Source organism: Etheostoma cragini, chromosome 6, assembly GCF_013103735.1.
Source record: "Etheostoma cragini isolate CJK2018 chromosome 6, CSU_Ecrag_1.0, whole genome shotgun sequence".
Taxonomy (NCBI): domain Eukaryota; kingdom Metazoa; phylum Chordata; class Actinopteri; order Perciformes; family Percidae; genus Etheostoma; species Etheostoma cragini.
In genome coordinates, this window is record NC_048412.1 from 3,526,508 (window position 1) to 3,545,270 (window position 18,763).

Here is an 18,763-nt window from a genome sequence, read left to right on the forward strand (position 1 = left end):
AAAAGAAAATACATGTGTTCCGGTTTAATAAAGAAAGAAGTGTGCTAAACTGTTTAATAACAAATAGATTCTTGTATTGCACAAAGGAACAATATTAAACATTCTTTGGTCAAATAGCACTGAAATGTGAATATGGTTAGCATTAAAGTGTTCAAAAATTTGGGGAACCCTCCTACCTGTCCATTCAAAATAAAGGACTAAAATGCCAAAACCCATCATCTTAAAGAATAAAATCTTGTAAAAATGGATTCACATTATAGTGGATATTTTCAGTGTAAATGCTCAGTTTTAGGGATGCAGTAGTTTGAAGTTGAATGGAAACGGTCTCATTTACTTGTTCAGATTCAACTACAATTTTTAAGGAATAACCGCAAAGACTTGCAACCTAATCTAGATTTTAGTTCTTCGTTGTTCAACTGTTGGCTGACATGTAGAGATCAGGCAGTACACTGTTGGAGACTCACAAAGCCTCAAATTCAGTTCCACAGATTACTTTGGTGTCCCATCAGGATGTCTCAGAGAGAGTTTGTTGAAGACAGACTGAGTGTTGTGGAAGCAGTGAGGTCAGCAGACCGGGTGTCCAGCGGAGCTTCTTCCTCTCTGCTACGTGTCGTCGGGCGTGCTTGGCGAGGTGGTCACTACGCATGAAGCGGTTGAGGCACACGGGACAAGCAAACCTCTTCTCCCCCGTGTGGGTGCGTCGGTGGCGAGACAGCTCATCGGAGCGAGCGAAGCGTCTCTCGCAGCCCTCCCACTTGCATTTGAAGGGCTTCTCACCTGTTGGAAACAACATTTGGAATTTAGTCCTATACAAGTATAATATGTTTTTACCCCACTTGTGATTGAGTCTTTTTGCTTGCCCAAGACAAGATGATGTTCACCCAACTGGCCAATAGGAACGTGGCCCCGCCCATGACATTATTTTCACAGCGAGAGACATTTTTTCCACACAAATTGCAAAAAAATATTCTATTTGAGACTTTAAAAAAGTATTTTGAGAGATTTTTTTTCTCTGAAATAATTTTTAAAATTTTAAATTTATATTGAAACTTTTTTTAGTTGCAATTACTTTTTGCTATTGGTATGAACAATTTTCTCAATTTTTTTTCTCTCTTATAAAATGCTTTTTTGCTATCAGTGTGATAACATCATTTTTTTTTTTTTTTCCAGATCATTTATTTTCTCGCATGTAAAAAAGGAACAAATCTAGCTCCATACAGGCCAGGCTGCACAGACTAGGTCAAGCCTCACTTTATAAAATCAGTTATCCTGGATTTATAAATGATGCTATTGTGAAACAGTGTGTTTTTGTGTCTTAACTCGCTTCAACTCTGCTCTACATGACTCTTTTGGTTTTCCATTACGAAAAAACAGGCCCTGGTACCTGCTAACAGGTATTTTTATTAAGGGGGATACCAAAAGGTGACGTGAAAACCTGCAGACTACTGATTGGTTGGAGAGAATCGTTACTATTAACTGCGTCATCAGTGTTTTTCCTGCTGCCTCCATCTTCTTTTGAATCTAATTTGTCAAGGTGAGTTGAGCAGATACCACAAATACGCCATAAGTGACTGACGGGAACAACAATCTTTGAAATTCCTCATGTTGTGCTTGAGTCAAATTGACCCGTTTTCCTATATCAATGTTCTTTTTATCTACCCAATTGTAAATACCCCAAATAACATGATTGATTCCACACAACGCTCTCTGGCAAGTGCAAATCTCTACTTTGATTAATTCAGTTTTATAGCATTTGAAAAAAAAATTAAAGTGGTTTTGAAATAGTATTGAGTAAAAGTTGACATATTCCAGTCTGATTATCCATCAACATCCATTCCTTTAGATAATTCCTAATTTCTGCTTTTCTTGCTGAAACATTAGGCATAATTTCCTATAAATGAGGTTTATTTACCATAAATTCCCAAAATAACTGTAAAACTATAGTTAATAAATTAGTGTTACGTAGTGTTGAAAACATCAAAAAAAGTGACAAACGTTCAAAAAAGCGTCAAAAGTGTTGAAAAAAGGGATAAAACATAAGAAATGTTAAAATCATTGATAAAAAGCATCAACAAAAGTGTTTCATTTTGACGGGAAGACAACACAAGGGTTAAGCAAGATAACAAGCTGAAATGTAGTGTTAATGGGCAATTGCGCACCTTCAATTTACATCCACACAGTGCTTGTTTTGTCCCTGTCTAAGAAACCCTACAAAATGCACATACTTTTTTAGGTGTCCTATATTCCTTCATCTCTTACCTGTGTGTGTCCTCATGTGGGCTTTGAGGTGGGAGCTCTTGAAGTAGGTTTTGCAGCAGTCCTCATGAGGACAAACATGATTGCGTACACGGGACACTTCTGGCTGCAGAGGCTTTTGTCTTTGCTCCAACACGGCACGACCGGGCGCGGGGGCGATGGCTGCTAGTTTAGTGCCACCAGGGGTCACCAGTGCTGGCTGGACGTAGAGTGTAGGAACAGCCGGCCGAGGGACGAGGAGCATTACCGGGCCTTTTGCCCCCTGACCCCCTAGGAGGATGACATGGGCAGGAGAAGCTGTTTGTGGTTGTGGTTGGACCTGTTGTAGTGCAGTGGTGGCTGCTGATGGGATAGGCGTTAGGTGTTGCTTCTGGTTGTTAGAGGCTGTGACAGTGGAGGAAGGACAAGAAACAGGAAGAATCTGGCAGTAGACAGGCGCGGGAGAGACCCCGGATCCAGTAGCACAGACAGAGGAGACAGCCTGAGATGTATTGCATTTATCATTCAGGCCTAAAAGACTCGTCTCGGGCCCACTGGCATCAAGCACATTTGGCAAAGTCACGGTAAAAGATTCCTGTGGCATGGCTGCATCACAGTCAGACTGTACTCCAGAGCTCCCCTCGGACTCGCTACTGTTTAGTCCAGATTCAGAGCTAAATTCTCTTTTAAAGTCTTTTGTGGGAACCCGAGGAAGTCTGTCTTCCCTGGGGACAGGATGGACATCACAGGAGCCGCGCTGGCCATCTGATGTGTGGCGGATGACACTGGTGCAGTGGAACCTTTGCGGAGAAGCAGCAGTGCGTTTGTGCACATGAGGCTCTTCTATTGGCTGCCAGTTTGGACTTCCAGCTGCTGCAGGTTGATGGAAGGTGGCCCCTGAGGGCGAATGGGTGGCCTCAAAGATGGGTGGACTGTGTGGCGGTGTCATACACTGAGAAGAAAGACGGGTTGTTCAGTTATTTTATTGACAAACTCAGCCTTGCAAAATAGAAATTCTCTTTAAATCAGCTCCACACAACGCTCTCTGTATCTCTCAGTGTGGCTCATGTTCAGAAGATTGTGTTGTCCGGTGACTATTGTGCGGATCACGTAAACCGCGTTTTACGTGATCCGATGTTACCGCGTGGTGGTTGCGACACTAGTTGTAGTCTTCTCCTGAACAGAGGTGGCGCTAATGAGCAAAGGCTACCGACTTAGCCATTACTGCGGACTAGAAGAAGAAGAAAAAGGTAAACAACGGCGGAACTCTGGAGACCCCGGATCCAGTAGCACAGACAGAGGAGACAGCCTGAGATGTATTGCATTTATCATCCAGGCCTAAAAGACTCGTCTCGGGCCCACTGGCATCAAGCACATTTGGCAAAGTCACGGTAAAAGATTCCTGTGGCATGGCTGCATCAGAGTCAGACTGTACTCTGAACGAGCCTTTCATTTACCATAAAAGAACTCATCTTAACCCAGTAAGTTTACAAGAAAACGCCAGCGAGATCTACGTCATTTTGACGTCACGTTGGCACGCGCGCTTGGATGTAGCGTGCGTGTAGGGTAGGCCTATGCTACTCTATTTCAACGTTAGTCCTTGACAACCCTTTCAGAGTAATCTTGGGCCTAATGTCATATTCTAGACCGAATTTCTTTGAAACTGTTGTTTAATGCAGGTTTGCTTAAAAAACGTTGAACTTAATATGAAAGCTCTGAGCCCATATGGATCCCTTACCAAAGGAGAGTTCTGTAGCACAGTAGGCCCAAAGGCGACGGAGTCATCCTCTGAGCAGTCTGAGGACGGAGTCAAGGGTCTGCAGTGTCTGAGCCCGAAGCTCCTGGTCCTCCAGTGGTTAGTCATGGACATCAAAGCTTCCACAGCCTCCATGTCACCTGCACCCAAAGGAGCAGGCTGGGATTCACCCTGGATGTCTGCGTGGAGCTCCTCAACTTCCATGTCGCAACTCTGAGTGATAGAAGACATAGCACGGAGACATGGAGCAGACATACACAGTCCACTCCATGTCCCAAAGTGTCCAATCAAGTTTTTAAAGCTTGCTGGTTTTGCCATGCGTCACCATATACAGAATATGTGAAGGAACATGTGAAGTGAGCATGATCAGCTGCTGCTCTTCAGCACCGGGGCCCTTTCACCTACTTCCCTGGGGGACAAAAGCACCAACTGTGCTGCTTACACAAACCGTCACATAACACTTGACATCCCCTCCCCTCCCCTCCCCTCCCCACCCACACACACACACACACACACACACACACACACACACACACATCACCATCATTGGTGAAGCTGCTTGTGTGAATGAACTATGACCTAAATAGGCTATATGGTCCTATAAGGCTTGACAACCATCACTAGACAAAATAAATCACAATAACAGACTATTATTTTGATATTTTTTCCAGAAACACCATGTCACATGATTTAAATAAGGAACTTCTGGTTACATCAAATGGAATAGGTATGGCATTGACATACATGCATTTACTTACGTCTTATGTGGTTCTGTGTGACGAGTTCCGGTTTACCTGCTGAGTAGGCTTTACTCGTCCTTCCGTCTCGTATGAACGCTTCAGACCAAATGGGATGTCTGTTTCCCAGTTTTCTCCGCAGCGTCGTTCCCACTCACCGTTTCAAACGCGGTGGGGAAAAGATAGGCCTGGCTTCACGTCTCGACCAATAGGACGCAAAGGTGTGTGCGCCGACCAATGGGAGATCGACTCGGTGCGTGATCGGGGGCTGACTGCACCGTGAACGCAGCATGGTACACAACAGCACAGGCGTGTGAAAAAAAACATTCCTGACTACACTTCCCTTCACCCACGCCCTTACAGCCTAAACTCACACACACACACACACGCACACACACACGCACGCACACACACACACACACACACACACACACACACACACACACACACACACACACACACACACACACACACACACACACACACTCCTATCATTAATATAGCATTAGCTAAGCTAAAAATGAAAGACGGATGCTCTGTGAACAGTTAGCAAGATGTAGCCTAGTTAGCATGTATTTTTAGCATTAGGTTACTGAATACTAACAGTTTCCCCAGGAATGTAGTGCTAGGCTATATCTGATAACTGAAATATGGGGTGCAGGCAGAACAAACCTCCTCATGTTTGGTGTGTAGGCCTATTGATTAAATAAATAAAGCTAATTCTGTTTCTTAAATTGATTTCTTCTGTCATAGTTTGTTTGTTTATGTAGGATATGCACCCACACCAAGTTTTACTTACTTGGCAATAAATCAGTTTCTGATTCGGATATCAGGTCATTCCTTCAGAGAAATGAAACTCTTCTGAGAATATGTCAATAATATCTTAGCAGTAAACTTCATTTATTTGGCAATTTCACAGAATTCCCCAAAACTACCAAATGCAATAAGACTAATGACAACAATAAAACACGTCAAAACATTGTAAGACAGAAAGTCAAAGTGTCCTTGGGCCAGACACTGAACCCCAAGTTGCCCCCAATGCTGCGTATTGGAGTGTAAATGTGTGTAAGTGTGTGTCTGATGAGCAGGTGGCACCTTGTACGGCAGCCTCGGCCATGAATGTGTGTGAATGGTCAGTGGTTCCTGTATGATGTAAAAGTGCTTTGAGTAGCTGTTTAGCCTAGAAAAGTGCCATATAAGAACAGCCCCTTTGTTTTTTTAATTTAATTTCCTTTGCAAATCCACTTTTTATGTGGTAAAATAGAAAAGGCATCAAGTAGTGTGACAAATTTCAAGTTTTGCGTATTCCCTGTTTTAAGTTGATTAGCTGTTTCCATGGCTTCTGGTCCTTAGTGGGCACTTCAGCCAACAGGAGATGGCCTCAGGCAGCTCTGTGGATTAGGTAAGTGTCAGCTGTCTAGACCTTCGTGCACAGCACAGAGAACCAGAACAATAGACCGGCTGTCAACACACAATGGAGAAATACACACTCACACACACGCGCCACACTGACCGAGAGTCTTGCACTGTGGAATGTTCCTCAAAAGCATATCCAGGAATGTGATGCGGGAACAGAAGAGGGTCTGAGTACAAGTGAAAGAACTCTGTTTTTTTTTTTTTATATAGTCATTTTAACAATCCATATCTCTTTACATATTTAATTTAACATCTTGACATCCCCATGCCTGCTTACGCACTTGTGTTTTGCTTTCTTGTGGAAGTGCCACCTTTCACAATGAGTAGAAAATGTACCCACTTCTCAATGTGTAGCTAATGTGTAGTACAGAGAATTGTGCAGAATGTTCTTTTTTAATGAATTGTGTGCTTTAATCCTTTTTTCACTCCAACAAAATAACAAACAATAAACCAAATAATAAAAATTGTTGCACTCAAAATGTTTCTGAATAAAAATAACCCAATTCAGGGTGTTTTATAATAGCGCAGCAAAATGTACACAGTCATATAAGCTATTGTGAATTCATTTATTAAATTAAATTGTCTTTCACAACATAATTCTTTATTTTCACTTCATAAACTGACACTCAATGGAAGAATTTTACATTTAATATACACACTGAAAACCTGTATTTCAATGGTTTACGTATTAAGAAAACATACCACATTACTTTTTCTATTTCCTCAACTTCTATTGCTTTTTTCATATCTTTATAAAGCTGTATCAATGCTTCTATCCCTGCACGTCACATGTTTGAGTTTTGAATTCGAGTCATACATCATTAAAGCACATTATCTTTGTTAGTTACCTGACACATAATTAAAGAATTTCACATTTTTATATACACTGAAAACTTTTTTCCCCAAAATCTAATGTTTCTTGATTGTACAGTTAATTATATTCATAAACTTTCATTTTGAAATGGTGAATGCATTAAGAAACCTTTTCTTCCCTTCATCTTTATAAAGCTGAAATCAATGCTTTCATCCCTGTATGTCACATGTTTGAGTTTTTAATATGAGCCACACATGATTATAGTACATTATCTTATCTGTTTTGTTAGCATTTAAAGAAGCACTCCACCAATTTCTAAAGCAAAAGTCAGTTTCCTCATCATGGGGATTATAAACCTGCTGTGCTGGGGGCTTTCTAAAGTCTGAGAAAAAACCCTAATTCCAGCATTTTTTAAGCTTGACTCCTGCTACGGCCTAACTAGCCCCTCCTGCACTGATCTCTGGCCATTCTTCAGGTCAGAGATCAGGATCACCCTTACAGAAGTAGAGCTCCCTTAACTGAAGTTAATCCACAGTGGGGAAATCACAATTTACACTCTGTGTACACACCTTGTTAGTAATCACACACATGCTCAGGACCTATACATGCACTACTGGAGATATGTCAGAGTGAGCGGGCTGCCAGCTGAACCAGCGTCTTGCTCAAGAGCACCTGGCAGTGCCCAGGAGGTGAAGCGGCCTCTCTCCAGCCACCAATCCACACTTTCTGTTCTTTTGGGTCCATGTGGGGACTAAAGAAAGAAGACAAATGACACGCAGCAAAGGGCGGCAGGTCGGAGTCAAACTGCATGTCTTTTATAGACAATGTGTTGTGTCAAAACAACATATGTGATGACCTCTGCGATAACAATTGTCGCCTATTACGGCTCAGTGTTGTGTTTATATCGATTGGGTTATCAAGCTCCTAACATTGCAGCGTGATCGGGCATGGCACAAAAGAGCAGATTTTCCATGTGTGTCTATTACTGGTCTTTGGCCAATTAGGTTGCCCTAGTTTTATGAGCGTGATGCATTGGAGACCCAGATTCTTGGCCGGTGTTCACTAGATACAATAGTCTAATTTTAATTCAATTAAATTCAATTTAATTGTATTTTAGTATCAAATCATGACAAGAGTTTTCTCAAGACACTTTACAGATAGAGTTTGTTTAGGGCACACTCTATAATTTACAAAGACCCAACAATTCCAGTAATTCCCTTTAAAATATCCTCATGGTATTGTGCAATGGACAAATGGGTTTATTAGAATCTAGTGGCAGCATTACCCCAGACATTATGGCTTCTTATACAATATCCGCCAACATTCAAGCAAGTGGTGAATGGAAAGTAAGACTAGGCCAACAAGGACCCACTTTTCTCTATTGCTATTCCAAAAATGGACTTTTGTCTCTCTCCAAAAAAAGTAAAGGCCTGTAAGTTGACAGGAGCCAGGAACAGCTCATTACAGGAGGGCATAATGCCCTTTGAGCTGTGCAGCATCTGTGACCGGCTGACTGGAGCAGAGGGTTTGCACCTCAGGCCTGGTCCGACCTGGTGTTAACAGACTGAGTTACCCCCTCATCATCAGTCCTGCCCTGGATCTGTAGTGATATGTCACAGCTAGCACTACCAGGAGTTATTTAAAAGTCTTCCTCTTCAGCCAGTGATCGTGTTACCTCACTGGGAATAACCCATCCTTCTGGTTGTGGCCTGCCTGACTGACAGGAGCCGGTGCTGGTCCACTTATTTAATATATGTGGAAGATGGTTTAATAAGTTATCAGTGGTGATGGTTCAGCTTTAGGTCTGTCTTAGTCTTTCAGGGGTTGGGGAATGTAACACGCTTAATTACATTTCATAACAGGTCAAACACGTTGCAAATCACCTTTGAAGTAGAATCTATGTGTCTTATATCCAACGGTGGAAGAAGTATTCACATCCTTTACCGAAGTAAAAGTACCGATACCACACTGGTGATGATACTTTGTTACAGGTCTAAGACCTGCTTTGAAAATGTTATGTAAAACTATGTAAGAATAATCAGGAAAATGAACTTTAAGTATTAAAATTAGATATACTCACATTTTAGAAACCAGAATTGATCCAAACAGTTGTGATAAAGTGTTTAACCAGCTGATCATTTCAGGTGTACTGGTAGGCTGTTTTATTGTTGGGTACTTCGTTTTTATAATAAAACATGGTATTTTATAAAATACATGTTTTTTTCTGCTCTTATTTTTACTTCTGGTTGGACGCAAACTGCATTTCAATGTCTTTGTATGACACGACAAAATGACAATGAAGTTCTAGATCTAATCTTTTTGTGTGCAAAAATCTTAATTTGTAAAGTAAACTAAAGCTGTCTGGTTAATGTAGTGGAGTAAAAAGTACAATATTTCTCTCTGAAATGAGGCGGAGTAGAAGTAGAAACGGGCTTGAAAAGAAAAAACTCAAGTAAAGTAAAGTACCTCAAAACAGTACTTGAGGTGATGTACTTAGTTACATTGCACCCCTGCTTTTACCCATGTTGATCCATTTTCCAAAGCTCCAAATCTAGTAACCTGGCTCTGATGATGGTGCAGAGTCCTGACTTGGACTCTTTGTACCCATATTTAACAACGCCAAAGGTCATTTGATAACCCAGTGCCCAACTACCTTAAAATAGCTCTGCAGATTTCTGGGTACTTGTTTGACTTCACTTTTTTTGCAGGACAGGGGAACTGGTTTAATTTACCTCTGTGTTGAACTCAGTAAACAAAGACAAATTCCTAAACTTTTGTGTCTGTTAGTTACACCAATGGCATTTGTAAGAAGGCCAAATTAGTTTAATTTCAAATAATCTGCAGTAATCAGTAATAGCCACCTGTCATTGATGTCATTAGATATCCTAAGAATGTTGTTCAAATAAATACAAAGACGTTGTTTAATTCTAATCTATTAATGTCCTGCAGCTTATATTACATGTGTTATATTCTAGATATTCACCTGATACCTTAATAAACATCGATTCATCTGAAGTCCCGACAATGTGAACAGCAGGTCAGACTGGACAAAAATTAGTTCATGGAACAGTCATTTAGGTTAAAATAGGTACATTTGTCTTTGCTTTTGAGTAAGTGGGAACTGCAGATGGCCGATAAATTGTAAACCCGGCATGGGGAAGTCAAAATGTTCTTTCTGTGTCATGTGTTGTTTCATATTATCTTGACATCTCCTTTGGTAAAAAAAACAACTCTCAGTTGCAGTTCCAGTTGTTGAGGGCATGTCTTTTATGGCCTATTTCAATACAGAAATATTTGACAAATGGCCATCCTGTACAATTGTAGTAGTCTGGAAGTAGATACATACAGTACACACCACTATGACCAATATGTGCACACACACTCTGAGGAGCAGAAAAGGAAAGAGGAAATTAAAAAAGAGACATATTCAGCTTTAATGTGGCTTTGTGGGATTGATTCAGATCACATTGTAAAAGGTAAACCCTGCCATCTGCTGGTGTAAAAAGACAAACACTTTTATTGGATCAGTCTGCAGATTAAAAAACAACAAAAGATTAGATATCCTATTGATTTAGCCTAGATCCAAATGTTCTTTTTAGATTGCTTTTTTATTTGCTTAACAAGCTGAGTGTGTCTTATGTAAAAGTATATTCTACAAAGAAAAAACAAATAGAACTACAATACAAGACCAATACAATACAATCCATTCCGGATTGTCAATTTATTTGAGTTATTGCACGGCATACTTTGATCAATGCTGTCCTATTCTACGTATTATGCCAAAACTAAATCTTTCTTTCTTGTATTGCATACAGGAACAAATTTGCATTTTGTTGTGCAACCCTGTGTTGTAGAATGTCAATAAAAGGACCTTGTAACCTTGTGATGATTTCAACTGCCCCCTTGTCTTCCTCATGTCTGACAGAAGCTATTTGCTCCTCTTATATCCGGGGTGCACCGCTCAAAGTAGACTTTTCTTATGTCTGTTTTACACAAGGTTAACTTTGAGTCTACACTTTACTCATGTCTGAGCCGGGGGGCATCAAATCTGGAACTGCATAGGATTTGGATGATGTGGAAACATGAAATACAGTTTATAATGGGAGGGAGACTTCAGTTATCTCCCCTTTATAGAGGTCATATCTGAGTTAGTTCACTGTTAAATATGTGTCCAGTGTAAGAATAGCAACATTATTTTGAGAGTCCCACATGAATTCTGCCATTCCCAGAGTAATGCTGACAACATGCTAGGTATAACAGCGTTCTTCCCTTAAAATTTGGTGACATAATATTAAGTCTTGGTTATTATATTGTACTCCTTTTAGCAAAAAAAACATACACATCATGACATTGACTTTTATTTTTGATTGGTTTAAAACGAATTTAAATTTCAATGTATTTGTTTCCCATGAAGGTCTGTTTTCAAGTATAGTGTTACATTTCTTGGTGAACCTGATGGTTTCTCCATAAAATAGCATGTGGAATTACTTACTACACCAGTTTGTTCTGCAAAGAGCAACATTATTGTCATTTTCCTTTAGTGTTAAAAAGCCTAAATGATCATACTTGTATTTGATATACTATTGTCTTAGGTTTTTTGTACTGCATTGTCTTAGCCTTTAAAGCCCTACAATAGCAATAGCCTACTTTACCCATTTTTTTTTGCCTTTATGGTACAGTACTGGACCTTAAAATGCAAATAAACACAGATAAATTGGGTGAACTGGGTGAGAACAAAGACTTTGGCGTGTGAAAGTGTAGTATTTTTTATTAGAGTATTCTTGGCTTTCTTCTTGAGGCAAATCCCGTCCAATTTAACACATTTCCTGTTTGTGCTCGGGGTCCAACCAACGGAGTGGTTGCATGTGCACTAATCAACACACAGAGAAGAAGCTTGGTAGAGTTAAGATGGCGGCATGTGGGTGAGGAGGCTGGGATCTAAACTCGAGGTTTTTCGCCATTAAACGATTCATATGAATCCGCACATATACAGTAATCGAAAGAAGAACAATTTCCACATCTTTCACACGCCTCTGTGTGATTTTGGATTGACCTCATGACATCTATACACTTCGTGGTTCACCCGTTACCCGGGACTGAGGATCAGCTCAATGACAGGTATTTTGTTGCGGCCCGTGAAAAATAATAATTTAAATCAATATTTACGTGCGGGGTATGGTATATAGTATTTGCGAATGTAACAATGAACGACGTTGGCATTGTCATCCGCGTTCAGTCGGGTTTAAATTATTTAAATGACCCCCCAGGGTTGAAACAAGGCCCGGCAACAATCCTCCCTAGCCTGCTAACGTTAGCTACTACCTAAACAGTCGGTCCAGTGTTAGCTATATGCTAGCCAGTTAACGGGCTATAGTACGCTGATAGCTAGCTAACACTAGCAGGCTGTTTCCTTGATTCTCTGGAAGGATTGGCTCACAGTCAAAGTTGAGATAGACAATGCGGGTTGGGGGATGGGGAAAAGAGAGGGAAATAAGGGTCGTAAAACGCAACGTTATTGAAAAGATACGAATTTTCTTGGATAAATTATAGATGCACTCTTTTGACATGTGTCAGTGTTTGTTTTGTGGGCGTCTCGTTGATTAACATGATCAATGAAGTAGCCAACGTTAGCTAACGGATAGCTAGCTGCTAATGCTAGCAAGCTAATTCGCTACCACGCTCTTGACAAAGCCAAATATTTGTGTTCCAGTGTCTTTTGTTTCGGGGTGTTTCTGTAAGTTTAATGGCACATTTTACTTGCTAACGTCGTCGGAAATTATGATATCATTTGCCTGTGTATTTTAACATTGCGCACCTAGATAAATATCTTAAATGTGCAGGGAAGCAGAGTTAACAACATTGCATTTACATTAATCCTGTTATCTACTTTAGTAAGGGACAAGCCTAGGTTTATATAGTGTGTATGATCGATGCTGGATTATTCAGAGTTTACGTAGTCATACACTGTATTTCTTTTCACTGCAACACAAATACCTACAGCATACTCGGCACAGTTATTTCAATTGCACACAATATTGTTAATAGTGGCATGCTGCTGGCATGCATTTATGTCACTGCGTTAAATGGGGTTTCTGTAGAGGTTTTCCAAACTGAAGAGATCATGAGACAGAAGTAGTTGCAAGAAAGATCCAGGAAATTTCGTGCCCTGTATTTTTGGCAGAACGTGATTTATGATAAACCTATTTATATCATCCATTGAGATTGAACTGATGAATGAGCTGTTCTACTTAAAGACAAAGAGGTTGAGAAATGTTTTTAGAATGACCTTGAGATTAAGAACTGGGTATAGGCTCAGAGTGTTTGATTCGCCTTTTGCAGGTTGGTGTAGTATCTAACTCTGGGGGACCAGCTTCGGTCTAACAGACAGGAGAGCTTAGTTACTCCCCTGGTTATGCTTGTTATTGAGAAAGCAACCCAAACATCTTGGTGGTATGGACCACTGGGTACCTTTTTTTTTTTTTTAAAGAGGTCATGGCTGTTACATCCCCAGGCATGCATGCCATTGCATGCTACGGTCACCATGTGCTGCTGGGAGCCCCCCTCCTCTCTTCCCCATTCAGGAACTTCCAGTTGTCAAAGCAGATAAGTGCCTCTATCTGAAGTAAAAAGACTTGGTCCAGCTTGGCTTATTTGAAGTGGCTGCCTGGCATGAACATCCGGTCAGATTCCTTTAACCAGTGGTCTGCTTAGACACATTAGTTTAGCACAGTGGAATGGCAGATACCTATCTTTGTTCATCGTGAGCTGGATGTTTAATATGTTTTGGCTGTGCTGTAGTGAAACTTTTTTAAAAATTGATCATTGAGGCGAGTATGCTTTAGGTCTGTGCTAGAGTAGTGCCATTTGTTTGGTTTGGTTAGGTTAGTGAGTGACTGACCAAGGTTGATGCTGTGTGGGTAATTTTCCCTCCCTTCCTGTAGTGTTTGGGCTGCTGCATGGGCTTCTACTGTGCTTCTGTATTGTGAGGATACTTCTACCTTTTACTACTTGTATCCTGCTCAATCTCTTGAGATTGTTTGTTTGTTTTTGTGCGAGGGCACATTTTATCAACCAATGAATTACACGGACAATGGGAAATGAACAAATAGAACATTTACATTGACATTCTACTATTTGTATGCCTAAGTAGACATAACAATTTCATTGCTTGTCTTTCGTTTTTGTGCAATCACGAGCAAGCTTTATGACATGTTTAGGTTTACACCTGGTGATAACATTTACATTGTTTTAAATAGTTTACCTGTTCCAGAACTGCAATGAATTTAGGTTTACCACTGAGGATGAGTTTTCTTTTTTCTTCTTGCCTTCTGTCCAAAATGCCTATTGGCATTTGTTGATTTACGAGTAAGGTCATGCATCACAACAGGTGCCCCTGTTCTTCTGTACCAGGTGTGGAAGAAACGCTTTGCGAAACTATATATTCAAGGTGATGATATAGGCCAAATAGGTGGAGCAATCAGACACAACCAGACATCGTGGTTAAGCATGTTTGGATAAATGAAAATCCTTAACACTGTCAGATTGTCCGTCTGTATTGTTGGACTGTGCAATTAATCAAATTGTAATTGTCATTTTTGGCTTTTAGCCATCACAAAAACAATGTAATTGAGAAAATCAATTATTTTGCACTTTACTTGAACATTCACTTTGGAATTATTCTTAATTTGTCTTGTGTTCTGAATGGCAAAAAATGTTCGGAAAAGAGAGACAAGCATTAAGGGAAATATCCCAGTTAAAGTTGTCTTCACTGTTTTCTAAGTTCAATAAATGCAACATCTTTTCAAAAGTCAATGAATAATTGTGTTAAATAATCGTGATTTCATTATTGACCAAAATGATCGCGACTATGATTTTCTTTTTCATAATCGAGCAGCCCTACAGTATCAGGTGTGTGAGGGAAGTAAATTGAAATCTGGAGCAAACAATGAAGAAGGTAATTCATTAGACCATGACATGCACCAGCCAACAAGCGCCAATTAAATCAGGCGATTTGCTTTAAAAAGTGCTAAAGCTCATCATGTTCTAAATTCACAGCAATCCATGAACGTATAGTTTTTGGTACATTATTCATTACTAATTCAGACATTATGTTGCAGCAGCATGCTTGACATTTGCTTTGCACTATACGTGCCTCTAAACGTTTTTTTACCATCCTCCCAGAATCGTCTCGAAATACAATCTAAGCCGTCCCAAAATCCAACTTTAAAATCTTTAAATGAAAGTGACTTAATGTAAAAAAAAAATTAAACTACAAATTAACAGATTTTCAATCAACCTTGTTATTTGAGTTGCCGCCCAAAAGCTAGACATTGCCATAATAATGCAGTTGGTGTGTTTAGAAGTTGGAGCAGGTGGTGGACAAGAAGCGCCGCATGGGGAGAGGGGCAGCATGTTGCCAAGGACATTAACGCAAGGAGAGATCTCTATGCAGCCTCATGTCCCATAAGGCAGGGGTCTTCAACGTATTTGAAACCAAGGACCCTTTTAACGGAAAGAGAGATGGAGCAGGGACCCTATACTACTAATATTGTATAAAATAAAGTTGCATAATAAACTGGGCCTAAAATGATGTATGGTGAGAAAATGACATCACTTTACTGTAATGCAGCCTTTAAAACCAGGAAAAGACAACTCTTATGTCATATTATATTACGATATCCAAAATCTAAGATGATATCTAGTCTCATATCTCGGTGCCGTTATAATAGCTATATATTGCCCAGCTCTAATGTGCAGCTTAAAGCCTTTATGCATACCATTTTAGTGCATAGAATACTAAGCGGTTTTAAAATAATTGATTCAATGATTTTTATAAACAATCTATTAATTCTCAACATAAATGTTGCACAGTGAATCCTTTGGGGTCAACTATCTGTGGATGGATAGCCTACCTTAGTGACTACCTAACCTATAATTTGTAAACCTATCATCAGTGGGGATTCATATTTGCTGATATTATGTTGGATTCATGTACAGACATAGACAGATAATTTGGAGGACCCCCCCCCCCTGCAGTGAGTCCGAGGACCACGTAGGGGTCCCCGACCCCCTGTTGAAGATCTGATGAAGTGGAGTAACTAAGTTAAGTGGTTAAAGTTAGTAACGTGATTTAAGCTGTCACTGTAACTTCATAATTAAACAGTCTAATGTTAGCTAACTAGCAAGCTTACCGACTTATTACGTCCAAGTAAGGTGGAGTCGGAGGCCGACAGTTCAGGCTCTGCTCTGCGGTTTCCTGGTGTTGGCGTTCTTGATGTTACGTTAAAGTACAGCAGTATCCCACCACGGGACGCCATTGCACATCACTCTGACAGTCAATACCGGGGGTGACCGGAGTCTGATTTCACGGGTCTAGCTATGTGTGTGTGTGTGTGTTTATGTGGTCAAGGAGGTTTAATAAGAACTGTGTGTGTGCTACACAAAACATTTTTTTTTTTTTCATCTGTCGTCCCATATTCATCCAAAAATTAATTTCTCTCCTTCCTGATCCTGTCTTCCGCGCCAGTACAATGGGACGTCCTTAAGCACATGCCCTGGCACAATAGTAGTTTGGGGGGGGGGGGGGGATATTTTGGGTGGCACGGGTTTCAGAAGTAAAAGTCCTATTCATTTTTGCCATGGACAGTGTTCGGTCAGACATGTTAGGTAGATAGAATACTTCCATGTTATGGAACAATAGGCAAGTTATTCTAATCTGAAAAAAAAACTAATAGTTTAATTGATAAATAGGCACGGAGCATTGTTGGGATATAAATCTAATTAGTGAACTTAAAATATTGTTGTTCTGAAGATCTTTTAAGAAATCTGGAAATTCAGTGTTTATTAGGGGTGCACGATTCAACATTGATTTTTAGGCTCATGATTTGATTGAAAATTGATTTTTGATTCAAACGTTTCTCAATAAAAAAAAAAAAGACTCACAGTATGTAAATGTAGTTACTTTTCCCATGTGATAGTATACACGCCATCGCTAATCGAAAAAAGAAAATGAATCCATTTTTGGAATTCTATGAATAGATTTTGAATCTGTAGAGCTTCAATCAAGAATCGTGAATTTATTTTATTTTTTGCACACCCATAGTGTTTATCTTGCTGGATTTCTTTTTTATCCTTAAGGCAATGGGCAAGTAAACTGACTTTCCTCTCTGGCTGGTATCTTTTCAATCAAACTGATTTTGAAACGTGAGCCTAAAAATCAGATTGGAATCATGACATTATCTGAATCGTACACCCCTCATTTTTAATATAAACTGTCCCGAGTTACATGAGAACACTTGAGTTAAAATTGAAATTCCAATCTCTCATATGAAGTGTCAATATGTCATAAATATACATATTTCTAATGTTTTTTTTTCTTTGTCCATATGTCAAAGGTCTGACATGGGCCAAGCCACAAGTGTTCCAAATAATCCACTTCCTGTTGTGTTGATAAATAAATAATATTCGACCAATTTGGTTTTTTTAATGGCTGATGCAATATTTAGAGAGCAAGGCGGTAGAAATATAAAGCTGATATGTTGTTTTTATTAGCTGATAAAATGCAGCAATGTACTTATCAGTGAGACACAAAATTGCTGAACTTGAATTAACATTTATATAACGCAGTATGTATTGTCTCGGTTTTGTCTGTTTAATTGTAGCGAGAACCCAGCAGCCGCCCTGACGAGCCTGCCAGCAGTTAATCAGCCGTGTGAGAGCAGGCATCAGCCGATGTTGATTATCGCAAAATGGCATTAAACAGCCAACAACATATTTTCACAATGAGATTTAAGATATCTTTAGGAATATATATATATAGATATGAGTAAGTGGGTAAAGGTTAAAATAGTCTGGTAACACAGAAAATGACTTTACAGTAATGCAGCCTTTAAAACCATGAAAAGACAACACTTAAGCCATTTATGATATTACGATTTCCAAAATCTGAGACAATATCTAGTCTCGTATCCCGATATCGATGATGTATCATTATGTCGCCCAGTCCTAGGCTGAAGTATTTTCAACAGCCCAATTAATCAGTCAGCCGACTAATTCGTCTATCACTTAAATTCATTTTTATAAATCTTAACAATACAAGCTTGTTGGCTGGCGTTTGAAATAGATGTGACCAGCCTCGGCCAAGAATGCTCCAGCCAAGCGGTTGAAAGTGCAGATGTTTTTATAAAGATTCCTGACGACCAACTGACTGACTAAAGCTAATATAGTATGTATTCCCCAGGGCCAGGCCAGCTTAGCGGCGTTTTTCTCCCATCGTGTCCCGCTGTCTCTTGTACCTACACCAGCCCGCCCCCCTTCTACCTTCCCGCGCAGTGGGGAGAGAGGGGAGGGGGGGGCGCTGCTCCTCAGTCACAGAACAGAAGACGGCCACAAGAGAGAGAGACCTTGCATGCTCGCTGGACAATACCGGCGTCTTTTCTACAGAAAGTCGCCATATATGTCGCTAGTTGCTTTTTAAACACACTTGCTAAGTCCAGCCACACAGCCAGTGCCGAGCTTCAGCGCTAAGGTGGGGCTACACACTAGGTGTCCCTGAAGAACCCGCGTATCTAACAGAAGTTCCGTATTGCATTAGTTCCGTGTTTTATTATTATTATTGTTTGTTAATTTTCACGCGAGTTGTATTTATTTTATACCGTGTGTTCTCCATGTAAATTAATGTACCGAGCCGTGACGCCCGTACGGATTCGGTTCAATACGAGTACATGAACCGTTCCACCCCTAATCTTGATACGTTATTGCCAATACACACCCCTACCACGCACCTTTTCTGCATGTCATTCCCCC

General features: G+C 40.1%; 2 protein-coding genes across 14 annotated transcripts in view; one reads left to right on the forward strand and one right to left on the reverse strand.

Annotated features, from left to right (window-relative positions):
* Positions 1-322: 322 nt before the first annotated feature.
* On the reverse strand, positions 323-4,988 carry LOC117946006 (Krueppel-like factor 10). Of its 2 annotated transcripts, none has more exons than XM_034873780.1 (4): positions 4,750-4,988; positions 3,974-4,204; positions 2,260-3,187; positions 323-777 (listed from the first exon to the last, which is right to left on the reverse strand). In XM_034873780.1, the coding sequence occupies exons 2-4, from the start codon at positions 4,193-4,195 to the stop codon at positions 506-508; spliced, it is 1,422 nt and encodes a 473-aa protein (XP_034729671.1). In that variant the 5' UTR covers positions 4,196-4,204; positions 4,750-4,988; the 3' UTR covers positions 323-505. The 2 variants fall into 2 exon arrangements, with proteins under 2 accessions (XP_034729671.1, XP_034729672.1); XM_034873781.1 differs by having other exon boundaries at positions 4,786-4,908.
* A 6,817-nt stretch (positions 4,989-11,805) lies between these two features.
* The window catches only part of ubr5 (ubiquitin protein ligase E3 component n-recognin 5), a 40,819-nt gene continuing 33,861 nt past the window's right edge, over positions 11,806-18,763 (forward strand). For 9 of the 12 annotated variants that reach the window (XM_034875260.1, XM_034875262.1, XM_034875266.1 and 6 more), the window contains exon 1: positions 11,806-12,076. In XM_034875260.1, the coding sequence (XP_034731151.1) occupies positions 12,015-12,076 (62 nt within the window). In that variant the 5' untranslated portion in view covers positions 11,806-12,014. The remainder of the gene's footprint in view (positions 12,077-18,763) is intronic. The other 3 variants (XM_034875259.1, XM_034875269.1, XM_034875270.1) reach the window with 1 other exon arrangement.